The sequence below is a fragment of the Microtus oregoni genome, unplaced genomic scaffold, assembly GCF_018167655.1.
Source record: "Microtus oregoni isolate MIOR12 unplaced genomic scaffold, Mior012 000001F_ref0000356, whole genome shotgun sequence".
Lineage (NCBI taxonomy): Eukaryota > Metazoa > Chordata > Mammalia > Rodentia > Cricetidae > Microtus > Microtus oregoni.
Window position 1 is genome coordinate 9,560,267 of NW_024543060.1, and position 13,794 is coordinate 9,574,060.

The window sequence follows — 13,794 nt, forward strand, 5'->3', positions numbered from 1 at the left end:
CAGGCCTGCATCACCCATGGCCAGTAGTAAAACAAAATTTTAAAAGAATTCTAGAAAGAGTTTTGAGAGCATTACTTATAAGCCTATCCACCGAGCATTATTTCCTTAATTTTTATTTGCATTCACTAAAGATTCTCCCCGTCTCTGTCTTTCCTCTCTGTCCCCTCCCATCCCCACTAGAGATTTGCCGCTGCCTCCTGTGCTGGGATTAAAGGTGTGCACCATGCCAGGCCAATTGAATTTTCTAGCCTAGCTGAAAAATTCTGAGGGTAAGGTAAACTTCTGTCATTCCTATAAGAGCAGCTTAGTAATTAAAAAGAAAACAAACTACACAGCACTTGACTCTATGGATATGCCATAATCTAACCAGGTCAAACTGCTACTCTAAAATAGTGTTGCAATAAACAGTATTTGTTCTTTTAAAGTCTGTTATAAGAGTACTATTTTCATTAGGAAAGTACAGGAATTTCTGGGACTTGTCAGTAAGCAATCAAAACAAAACAAAACAGTTCATGAAACAACAGACTAATCTGCTTGAGAAATCTGGACCCAGAACTACGAGATGGGATCAATACACAAGGCTTCTTGCTTTCTAAGTACATAACAATAAAAGGACAGTATATAAAAATTAACTGCTGGGCCGGGCGGTGGTGGCACACGCCTTTAATCCCAGCACTCCGGAGTCAGAGGCAGGTGGATCTCTGTGAGTTCAAGGCCAGCCTGGACTACAAGAGCTAGTTCCAGGACAGGAACCAAAAAGCTACGGAGAAACCCTGTCTCGAAAATCCCCCCCCCCCCCAAAAAAATTAACTGTTAGCCAGGCATGATAACACATGCCTGTACTCTCAGGAGGATGAGGCAGAGGCGCACTGAGAGTTTGAGGCCAGCAGGGTAGCCTAATAGGCCCCGATTTTAAAACCACATCTCCCAGCTGAGCAGTGGTGGTGCACACTCAGGAGGCAGAGGCAGGCAGACCTCTGTGAGCCAAGGCCAGCTTTGAACTAACTGGTCTACAGTTAGTTCTAGGACATCCAAGGCCACACAGAGAAACCCTATCTCAAACAAAGCAAAACAAATAAAAAAAGCATCTCTCCCAGCCAAGCAGTGGTGGTGCACACCTTTAATCCCAGAGGCAGGTGGATTTCTGTGAGTTCGAGGCCAGCCTGGTCTACATAGTGAGTTCTAGGACAGTCAGGGCTACACAGAGAAACCCTGTCTCAAAAACAAAACAAAAATTCAATCTCCTGTTATAATTAAGAAAGAGTGTGATGCAGGCCTAGTGACACAGCCTGTAACCCCAACTAGCTAGGAGATACAAGGGCAATCTGGGGAACTTAGACTCTGCCTCAAAGTAAAAAGTAAAAATAGCACTGTTTCAAAAAAAAAGAAAAAAAAGCAAATATTGATATGAGACAAGAAAAGCTTCTGCCCACATTCCTTAAAAAAGCAACAAGCCTGCAGCTGCACGCTCTGCAACTGATGTCACTTAACATTAATTACACGGTTCTGATCCTAAAAGCCTCAGTAGCCCATAGGCAAGATCGGCTTATCAGTGAACACCCAGGAAACACACACATGCTCTTTCCTTATATAGGAATAACATTTATATTTTTATTTTAGTGTGTATGCTTGCTCCAAGATTTATTTGCATCTTGCATGCAGCATTAGAATGAAACGGGAGGTACTATACAGGAGAGTAAGTGACTGGGCTGAAGTATAGCTAGAAGCACACTGAAAACAAATAGAGACACAAGCTAAGAAATGCCGGGCAAAATAAGATGCTTAAAGCATTTCCTGAACCTACTGTTCTATCTTCTAAAGATAGAACCAATTATGGAACCAATTATGCTGATCACAAAAGAAATCTACTTCACTCTCCAGCACCAAAGTCCACAAAAAGAACAAACAAAAACTTTAGCTTAAAAGGGCAAACAGGTGGGGAAATTACAGTAGATGTCCCTTAAAAATCAAACCAAACAAAAAGCCCGAGCCTAGGTCTAATGAATTGCTGTTCTTAGCCTGGGCAATGTAGAGGACTCTCTGTCAAAGTCAAAACCACAACACCACAGCACTCGGAACAGGACATCCACAGGCAATTTTCTTGCCACCCACTTAACTCTAAGTATCAGCAGCTGACTTCCATCAAGTGTATTCCAGGGCCTTTGCCGGTTGTTTCATACATATTTAATTTTCTAGGCAAAAATAGTAATGTTTTAGAGAAACTGCAAAGTATTTCAAAATCTTAAAGGTTAGATGAAGGGGACAAACAGAGAGTGAAGAGTTTTCAGACACTGGCACAGCATTCTTTTATTTCTTTTACACTGTCTATGCACATGCACCTATATACATAATATCAAAATGTGGAGGTCAGAGGACAACTTTCAAGGAATCGATTCTCTGTTTCCTGGGGACTGAACTCGGTCATCAGGCTTAGGAGCAAGTGCTCAGCCATCTCACTGGACCTACAGTCGTTCTTATTCAACTGCATACAGCCGAGTTACTAGAAATGCTTCAAAAACCTATTCATGAGTCAGTGAGATGGCTTAGGGGACACAGCACTGTTGCTGAGCCCACACCTGGATTCAATCCTCAGGACTCACACAGAAAGGAGAGAATCGACTCAAGGGCCTCCACATAAGCCAGGGCATATTCACCCCATGCACATACACAGAATTTAAAAAAAAAAATCAATGTTAAAAAATATTTAATTACAGTGCTGAGGACTGAACTTAGGGCCTTTCACATACTCTACCACTGAAGTATACCCCAGCCTTAAAACACACATACACACACACACACACAAAAAAAAAAAAAAAAACCAATAAAAGCCTTGCCTTCAAGAGCCAGGAGTGGAGGCACACATCTACTCGAGAGACTGACAGATAGCCTGTCTATACAGGGAGTTTGAGGCCATCAAGGACTACATAGCAAGATCACATCTTTAAGAAAGCAAAAAAATTAAAAAGCCCTTCAAATAAAAGTCCCCAACTGAGTAATTTTTAGATTAGCAACTTGAAAAAAATTACAAAAATAGTACATAATGATGGCAAAAAATAATTCAAACAGTACTAGAAAAATATTAAAATAAGACCTTCTGACTCAGCACTTCAGAAGTAAACACTAGTGCCAGTTTCTTCTTCACATAGTGTGCACAGTTAGCAAATGGCTTCTCTAAGCCAACAGCACATCTGGCCCTGCTAAATATGACAAGACATATGTGTGAGCTCACTAACATACAGTCTGCATGATACATTCTGACAAGTCAAAATACCGAGAAAAGGGAATGTATATCTGCGATTTTCACAAATATTGTGAAATTGCTGTCTAAATACTTGACACCAATTCAAATACCTACCAAGAGTAAATCTAAGTTGATAAGTTCCTGGTTATTATGGTCTAATGGTATCTTTATTTCAGAAAGTTTCTGGGGCTGGAATGATCTGAAGATCCTGCATTTGCAAGAGAATTTAGTGTCTGACCAAATCTGTTGTTGTTGAGAGAGCCCAAACTGACCTTGAATTCACCACATAGCCAAGGCTTGCCCTGAATGCCTTATCCTCTTTCCTCCACCTCTCAAGTGCTGGGATTATAGACACGAACACTAAACCTGGCTTACCATTTCCTTTAATAACTCTGACCTTTCCTTTCAGGCTCTCCTGGGAGGAAGGCTGCCATTATAACCACCCCATGTCCAATACAGGACACTACTGGCAACAAGACTCAGTATGAACACACAGTAAAGTGACATGTGGGTGTTGAATAAACTCATTCTCTGATAACAGTGTAGGAGTACCCAATTTTTCTTCTTCGTTTTCTTTTAAACAAGGTCTCACTCTATAGCCCAAGTTGGCTTCAATCTTGGGGTAGTCCTACTGCTTCAGCCTCCCAAGTGTTGAGTTACAGGCGAGAGACACCAAGCCTCACTCACTATTTTTATTTAGAAGGTATGATATTAAGTGAGCATGGCAGCACATGAAACAGCTGAACAGTCCCTGGAGATGCATACTTACATTCCTGTTTGAAGGTGAAGTACTCTGTGAGATGCCTGCATTCATGATTTCCTCGAAGCAGAAACAATGTTCTAGGATAGTTAATCTTTAAACTCCATAAATACAGCACACACTAGGAGACACAAAGGATAATGTTCTTCATGACCACAACAGTACATAAAGACAATTTAACTAAAATGAAATGACGTGCTCTATGGTATAGCTCACTGAAAGTCCCAAACTGAAAAATGCAATCTTCTAGCTTTTGAAAGTTACTCTTAAAGTTGGTAGAATAAGCAGCCTTCATAAAAAATCTCTCCCAAATATTTAAACACTGAGAACTCTCTGGGCAAAGCTACCCACATACATACCAGAGCCCTAAAATCTGCATCACTATTTTACAGTGGAAAAAAATCTAGGACGAGGAACAAGGCAAGATTATTAACTGTCATTCTTCAACATTACAATAAAGGTGTTAGCAATATAATTAGACAAATGAGATCAAGTAAAGGCTTCAGAATGGGTAAGGAAAAATGTAAAGTATCGTTATGTGCAGATGATATAATTGTATAACTGAAGAAAAACAAAAAAACAATGATAAAAGCAGCATAAATAATAGAGCTCAGCAAAATAGGATATAAATTTGAATATATAAATAAACAAGCTTTTATATAAAAGTATGAAATAGAGTAACATAGTATAAAAATTTCATTCAAAGCCGGGCATTGGTGGCACATGCCTTGGCACTTGCCTTTAATCCCAGCACTCAGGAGGCAGATGCAGGTGGATTTCTGTGAGTTCCAGGCCAGCCTGATCTATAGAGCAAGTTCCAGGGCAGCCAGGAATACAGAGATACCCTGTCTCGAAAAACAAAAACAACAAAAAAATAAATTATAAAAAAAAGTTCCATTTAGAACAGCAACAAAAAGGCTAGGGATATAATATAGCTCAGTTGGTAGAATATCTGCTTAGCATGCACAAGGTCCTGAGTTCAAATCCCAGAACCCATAAAAAACAAAACATAATGACCCACACCCATAATACTAGAACTTGAGAGGTGGAAGCAGAAGAATCTGTGAGGAACCAGTAGTTAAGGTCAACCTTGTCTACACAGTAAATTGAAGCAACTCAAGCTATGTGACACATTGTCTCAAAAAAACAAAAACAACAATGTTCTGAGTCAGACATGAAGTACAGACCTCACATTCTTGTACTCAGGCAAAAAGATCATGAATTCAAGGCTAAGTCAGACAACATAAGGAGTTCTAGATCAGCCTGGTTACATAATAAAACCTAAGTTCATTAAAAATAAAATAAAGAAACTGTGTCCTACCATATGCCACAATACAGCAGTATTTTACCACAGTTCAGAAACGGATCCAAGCTCATGGGACAGACATCTACAGTAAAAGTGGCATCTCAGGTCATTGGGTGAAAGCTGTGCATGGCAGCCATGACGGCAATTCCAGCACTGAGTAGACTAAAGAGGAAGACTGCCTTCAATTGGAGGCTAGCCTGTGCTACAGTATACAATCTTGTCTCATAAAAACAAAAATAAAATAAGGTCACTGGGGTAATGATGAGCTTTTAAATAAACGTCTCTGGGGTTGGATGCCATTTCAAAAGAATAAAAACAGCTCTAATATTACATAGCACCCAACAAGTGACAAGAGAACAAGTGATCAGTATTGAAAAGAAGCTCTAGAAGGATGCATGGCTGTAGGAAAGAGATTGTAATGAGAGGTCCACAGGCAAGAAAACATAACACATTTCACTATGTGAAAAGGAAGGAACACAGGGGCTGGAGAGCTGGCTCAGCAGTAAAGGCACTCATTGCTCTTCAGAGGCCCTGGGCTCAGTTCCCAGCACCCATGCGGCGATTCACAACCATGCAGTCCCAGAACATCTGATACCCTCTTCTGACCTCTGGGATACCAGGCACGTACATGGTGTACACATATACATACTGGTCAACACTAACATACATAAAATAAATAGAGCTAAAAACAAAGAAAAAAATTACACAGTAAAGACAATACAGCAAAAACTGACAAAACTACATTATTAACTTAACTCTTGACCCATTTTTAAGTCATGTATTTTCACCAATATGAAAAAATATACACATACTACAACATTGTCATAGCAAAATACTGGCAATAACATATACATACATACACTAAGCAACACCATGATACTATAAAAAAGAATGAGAAAGAACTGTGTAAACTGTTTTGTCTGTCACTGCTATCTCTTATCCATATCACAGACATTATCAAATTCTAAAATCTGAAATACTCCAAAATCTGAAACTCTCTCAGTGCCAACATGATACTTCAAAAGATCTGACTCTGGAGCATTTCAGATTTTACTTCTGGATGAGGGATGCTGCACTGGTAAAGTCTATGCAAATGCTTTGATGCCCAAAAACCTCTGCAATAGAAAACATATCTGTCTCAAGCTTTTCAGATACAAAGACTCAAACTCTATTATGACTCCTACCTGGGGTCTCTCTGCCTGTCCTCAGGCTCTAGCAGTCAGTCACTACATAACAGAGTAATTGTTCTAAGACACAAACATGGCTATGATACTCCCCTCAAAACCCCCAAAACATTAAAATAAGAGCAATTGAAATAACAACCCAGTGGCTTCATAACACATTCAGAACAAACCTAAACGCCCTGCCAGCACCTAACCTCTGCCCGCCTCCCCGCTACATCCCCACATCCCTATGCCTGTTCTCACCACCCCAGCCTTGTTACACTTCCCATTTCTCTACACCAGCTCTCAATATCATTCCAGTTTCTACCCAAAGGTTACTGCTTCTGAAAGTCTTGCCCTGACTGATTCATCTAAATTAGTTGTTCCTATTTCCCTTTATCCTTTTATTCAACTTCATCTTCATGGATAGTAAACAAACAATATGTTCCTGCACCTCAAGAGAAAAATCAAGAACTTAACTTTTAAGGATTTGATTTAAGGAAAAGTCAGATGTGCTATTAAAGATGTATTAATGTGAGGTGACCAGTGGGTAAAAGAGCCTGCTGTCTAAGTCTGGTGACCTGAGTTCAATCTGGAGAATTTACATGAAGGTGAAAGGACATAACAAACTCCATAAAGTTGTTCTCTGACCTCTACAAGTGCACGGTAGCATGCACACACCCCACCCCCATATAGTAATTTTTTAAATTAAAGATATATTCAACAAGACACTAGCTTCAGCAATTTACAGAACAAAATGGAAAATGAGCTTGTACCACTTTCAGTGCAATGATACAAAATCTAGTTAACTGAGCCTGAGAGATAATCCTGGGGGTTAAGGAATTTGCTGCCTAGCCCAACAACCTGAGTTCAATTCTTGGGATCCACAAAGTGGAAAGAACTGATTCCTATAAGTTGTCCTTTGGCCTCTATAGGCATGTATGTAAACACACGTGCACGCGCGCGCCCACACACACACACACCAGGACACAGCCACAAAGCCATTTAACATTCTAGAAGGGAGGACAGACTGTTAAAGTTAAAACCTTCCTTTTTATTTAAACAGAAAAGGGGAAATGGTGTGGGAAGTCCTTCTGGATATGTGTTGCTTTTATTGGCTAATGAAAAAAGAAGCTGCTTTCAACCAATATAGGCTTAGCAGAATATAGCCAGGCTGGAAAAGATATAGAGAAAGTAGGTGGAGTCAGTGAGAAGCCACATAGCCACCACAGGAGACAGTTGCCTCCGCCAGAGCCCACTGAAACTTTGCCAGTAGGCCACGACCTCGTGGTGATGCACAGATTAATGGAGATGGGTTAGTTTACGATATAAGAGCTAGCTAGAAATACGCTTAAGCTATTGGCCAAATAGTACTGCAAATAATATAGTTTCTGTGTGATTGTTTCGGGTCTGAGTGGCCAAGAACAAACAAACAACCTCTGCCTACAGGGACAGATGTGTGGTGATGGTCTTAGCACTGTCACAGAGAGACCAGCCCCTCTCCTGCTATTCATCAGTCTGTGACTCACAGAGGTCTGCTTTTCACCCTTAGTCCCACCACCTCACAGTCACCACAGTCAGGAATTGGCTGCCTCAGGACACACCTCCAAATTTGAAATGATAGGGTGGAATAGATGTCCAAAAGCTTTACCCTGTACCCAAAGCACAGGGAAGGCAAACACAGAAGAAACAGGAGTTCAAAGTCACCTTGGCTTCACAGTGAATTCGAGGCCAGTCTGGACTTTCTGAAATTCTGCATCAAACAAAGTAAAACAAACCTCAAAGTTTTAACTTTTCCAGAGCCTTTTTATATAAGAAAGATGTCCATAAAACAGACAAGCAAACAGAAACAAGAATAGTGCCAGAAAGCTATCTCTATGATGGTGGGTAGAAGAGGCCTTTGCTTGTCCCTTACAGATGGCAGGAAATAGATATGCCTTAACAAGTTCAGACCAACCAGAAGTTGTTCCCCGGCCTGGGATAAAAGCCTTCCTTTCTTGAATCTGAAATTCTCCTTACAATTCCAATTCTACTTTCTGGAGCAAAAAAGGGGTTTTGTTACTAAGGAGGAAGTAGGAAAAGGTGCTAAGCAACCTTCTATAAGCCTATTTATCCAATACTAAAGGAATGTTAAAAAATAAATTATATTTGTGTCATTAATTATACGCCTTTGTAGAAAAATTAATGACAAAATGCTTTTAGCATGAAATTGAATGGAAAAGACTACAAAAGGAATACTCATGATAGTCTAATTTCTTTTTTAAAATGCATACAAGGGACTGGAAAGATGGCTCAGCAGTTAAGAGCACTCTCTTCTCTTACAGAGGACCCAGATTCAGTTCCCAGCCTCCCCATGGTGGCTTACAGCCATCTGTAACTCCAGTCCCAGGGGTCTGACTCCCTCTTCTGGCTTCTGTGGGCATTTACACACACGTAGTACACATACATGTAGGTAAAATAGCCATATACTCATAAATAAATAAAATCTTAAAAAAGGACTTGCAATATTAGAAAATACATATAAAAGATTATAACAACAACCACAAAAAGTTGAGGGTAAGGGAATAGCTCAGTAGTACAGTAGATAGCTGTGGTGTATGAGGGACTGGATTTCCTCTCCAGGTCCAAAAGAAAAATAAAAAATAAAAAGACAGTGGCTTGAGAGACACCGCTCTTCAGAGAACCCAAGTTCATCTTGCAGCTCAAAACTGCCTGTAACTCTGTCTCCAGGGGAATCTGAAACCCTCTTCCACCCCATAGGCACTTGTATACAAGTAGCATAAGCTCCCTCCCTCCCTCTCTCTCATGCACAAAAGCACACAAATTAATTTTTTTAAATAAAATAAAAAATTAGAACATTTTGAATCACGAGTTTATGTGCATTGAGGTATGACATGTACATGTAAGGGGTCAGAATTTTGAGCTGGGTTACAGGCTTTGTGAGCCACCTGACATGGGTGCTGGGAACAGAACTCTGGTCCTCTGCAAGGGCAGTACAAGCTCTGAACCACTAAGTAATTTTTCTAGCTACTAAAATAAAAATTTTAAAGAAAATGCCCTAAAAATAAAAGTCACATAGTGGTTTATGCCTATACTCCCAGCACTTGGGAGGTGGAGACACACACATAACAAGTTTGGGGCTTTGGCTATATAAGATGCTATCTCAAAAAACTTGGAGGGGTGGTAGCTGGAGAGATGGTTCAGCAGTTAAGAGCATTTACTGCTCTTCTAGAGGACCTGGGTTTAGTTTCCAGGACCCACACATGGAGATTCACATCCTCCTTGAACTCCAGCTCCAAGGATCTGACTGCTGTCTCTAGCATCCTTTGCACCAGGCATGCACTTAATTACAGCCAGGCAACATTTATACACATAAAATCCAAGTAAATAGAATCTTAAAAGGAAAACACCTTTTAATTAAATCACCACTGTACCTAAAACTTTCAAGTTATTAAAAAAAAAGTCAATATAAAAACCCATCGCCGGGCGGTGGTGGCGCACGCCTTTAATCCCAGCACTCGGGAGGCAGAGGCAGGCGGATCTCTGTGAGTTCGAGACCAGCCTGGTCTACAAGAGCTAGTTCCAGGACAGGCTCCAAAACCACAGAGAAACCCTGTCTCGAAAAACCAAAAAAAAAAAAAAAAAAAAACCCATCAAATAATGTCAAACACAAACTACAATTTGTTAATATTCATTTATTCACCCAACCAGGTGCCTATTATATATCAGGAGACTATCAGGAGCTCCCTAAAATTCATTTCTATTCTTTTTAATTATGTGTGTATGCCTGTGTATAAGTATAAGCACATGAGGGCAGGTGTTCAAAGAGTTATTTGGATCCCCTGGAGTTGGACTTATAGGCAGTTGTGAGCTGCCTGATGTATGTTGAGAGTCAAACTTGGGTCCTCTACAAAAACATTACATGCTTTTACCCACTAAGCTACCTTACTAGCCCTCTGGGTAAGGTCTTAATATGAAGATTACTACTTCTAATGACAGGAACACTTCTGCTCTACAGAAAGACACGCTCAACAAGGGAACCTTTTGCTAGCTCCTCCAGAGAATATGAATCTTATTCTTTCTGTGTGAAGATGGGGATGCTAGGCAAGTGTTCTAGTGCTGAATGACATCCTCCACTGAATCTTAGTCTTGATTTTATCTCTACAGCCTGCTATGAAGTTGGTACTCAGGAACTTATTGATAAAGGAGGGGAAGAGCATGTAACACAAAGTTTCCTGAAAATGGCATATAGGTGTAGTGATATTTCAATTGTATCCTAATAAATAAAGACTGCCTGAAGATCTCAGAGTAAAACAGTCCCACTGGCCAGCCTTACAGACCAGGTTATGGTAACCTTTAATCCCAGCAGCCACAGTGACACACACCTTTAATTCCAGTAGCCATACTAGTTGCCATAGAAACTGGATGGCGCACGCCTTTAATCCCAGCCCTAGAGAGGATTATAAAATGGGAGGAAACAGCTCTCAACACACAGTCTCATTCTGAGATCCCTGGAGGCAGAATGGCCATTTGAGACTGAGGTCGAGGTAAAAGCCTGGCTGGCTGCTTTGCTTTTTGCATCTTCGGGCTGAACCCCAATTTCTGACCCTGAGTTTTTATTAATCATGTTTCATATAGGCACAAAGCTCATTGTGAATTTTAAAATGTAATTTAGTAATTGTATCAATGAATTGAAACTATTTAAAAACCAGGAATTAGAGCCAGAGGAGGGCATACGCCTGTAGTTCCAGCTATTTGGGAGGCTGAAGCAGAAATTCAACACCAACCTGGTTTACACAGCAAGCTCTAGGAGAGCCAGGCTACAAAGAGAAAACATATCTCAAAAGAAAGAAAAATCCTACTTGGGTAACATAAAGACACCTGCCTCTAAAACAAAACAAAAGCCCAAGGGCTGGGATGTTGCTCAGTGGTAGAATTCATGCTGGGTTTAATCCCCAGCACCTAAATTTTAAAAATAAATTAAAGCTTTAAAAGGCTATTTTTAAACTATATAAATGATAACAATAAATAATTAGAAAATATTTTGTCACATTTAAAATTTTATTTTTTCAAATTATGCATCTATCTGTTCTGTGTGCATGAGACCAGGTGCTGAAAGATGCCAGAAACATCTCCTCTTTCCTAGAGCAAGAGTTAAAGATGGTTGTGATCCACAAGCAGATGTGGGTGCTAGGACCTGAACTCAGGTCCTTTGTAAAAGCAGTCTGTGTTCTTAACGACTGAGCTATCTTCCCAGCCCCAATATTTATGTCTAATACGTTGTTCCAGGGAATAGGGATGTAGCTCAGTTGGTGGAGCATTTCCCTAGCATGCACAAAGTCCAGGGCTCCATCTTCAGTTCTAAGTAAATATCAAGGAAGCACGACACAGAAGGATCAGAAGTTCAAGGTCATCCTCAGCTATACAGCAAGTTTGAGTCTAAGTCACATGAAACACTGCTTAAATAAAAACAAAAACAACAACAAAAATGCATTTCATTAAGTAAAACAATGAATAACTGAAAACATTCTATAGTCTTTCCTTCTGTCTCTTAAATCATTTCATGTTAACAAACCCATAAAGAAAAACCCAGTGTGCCTTTTGAACACCCACCCTTTTGAGATGATGTGCTGGCAATAGGAAGGCTTTCAAGGACAAAGTCTAGAAGCATGACCTCCACTCATCCCAGTACCTAGTTAGAGGACATGTGTGAGTGCCACTGAGCAGCAGGACAAGGCACAGCAGTGAGACGCTAGGCAAACACTGTGCCACCGAACTGCATCCCTAGCTCCTGACACGGCCATTTAACTGAAGAGTAAAATAAAAATAAATAAATAAATAAATAAATATAAAAATACTTTGTTGTTCATTCTTCCTGGGACTTTAGACCTGCCTCTTCTTCGAACACTGGGGTAAGACAGACAAATTATATTTAAGAACAACGCTATGCTGGGATTAAAGGTGTGCATTACCATCACCAGGACAGAGGCAGAATTCTAATACATATTGAGTCTAAATGCTATTAGCAAATGAGATTCTGCATTTAGTTTTTGGATTTTTTTTTCTTTACAGAGAAGCTCATGCAACCCAGGCTGGCATCAAACTCATTTATGTAGCTGAGGATAACTTTGATCTCAGAGGCAGGTGGATCTCTGTCAGTTGGAGGCCAGCTTGGTCTAGAGAGCAAGTTCTATGATGGTCAAGTCTACACAAAGAAACCCTGTCTCAAAAAAACAAAACAAAACAAGAACAAAAACAAACAAAAAAGAATTCTGGCTCTGCAAATTACAAGAAAAATCAAACAAGTTCTTACTTAAATTACTGTTTTTTTAAATGTATAAGGTTAATGATTTAAATAAAATTAGATGGAATGCTACAAAGGAATATATATATATATGATATCTTATTTTCTAAATAATAAAGTTGCTTTTGTAAGAAAATGAACATTTTGGAATCAAATGTGTTGAATTTAGTATAAAGGTTTCTTTGGATTGTTTCTGTTTCTCTCTCCTAGAATGGCAACATTGTAATCTTGAGATATCGAATACCATGTGCAATTTTATGAGAAATAGACTTTACTTGTTGATTGTTACCTATATTTTGTGAAATAATGGCATAACACAAACCTTCAGTATCTGATATCTACCCTTCTCTGTTTTAAGCCAATACCTGTACAGCTGCTGACAGTGAGCAGAGGTGCAGGTGGTCTCTGAGTCCATCGACAGTATATTTAGAGTAACTGTGTTCTTCCTGCCATTAGGTTACATCGCTGCCAAAATGTAAAACGTCATAAATCAAATACTTTAAAAGAGTTTCCTAGAAATAGCTTTACTCTAGATTCCGTAACATTAACATCCTTTTATCAATGAAGTTCTTTTGTGCTCGTTTACCCTCGTTTTGTTTTCTTAATAAAACCTCTCAGTGTGGAATTGCTATCATATGACAAAAGCATTTGTTCAACTATGTTCATAGCAGTATTATTTGTAATAGCCAGAACCTGGAAACAACCTAGATGCCCTTCAATGGAAGAATGGATGAAGAAAGTATGGAATATATACACGCTAGAGTACTACGCTGCGGTAAAAAACAATGACTTCTCGAATTTTGCATGCAAATGGATGGAAATAGAAAACACTATCCTGAGTGAGGTATCCCAGACCCAAAAAGATGAACATGGGATGTACTCACTCATAATTGGTTTCTAACCATAAATAAGGGTCACGGAGTCTACAATAGGTGAATCTAAGGAAGCTAAGTAAGAAGGGGAACCCAAGGAAAAACATATAGTTATCCTCTTGGCTAAGGGAAGTAGACAAAATTGCCG

At 39.7% G+C, this 13,794-nt stretch overlaps 1 protein-coding gene across 2 annotated transcripts in view; it reads right to left on the bottom strand.

Annotated features, from left to right (window-relative positions):
• The window catches only part of Ppp3cc (protein phosphatase 3 catalytic subunit gamma), a 79,050-nt gene that overhangs the window by 36,418 nt on the left and 28,838 nt on the right, over positions 1–13,794 (bottom strand). For both annotated transcript variants that reach the window (XM_041672982.1, XM_041672992.1), the window contains exon 4: positions 4,011–4,122. In XM_041672982.1, the coding sequence (XP_041528916.1) occupies positions 4,011–4,122 (112 nt within the window). The remainder of the gene's footprint in view (positions 1–4,010; positions 4,123–13,794) is intronic.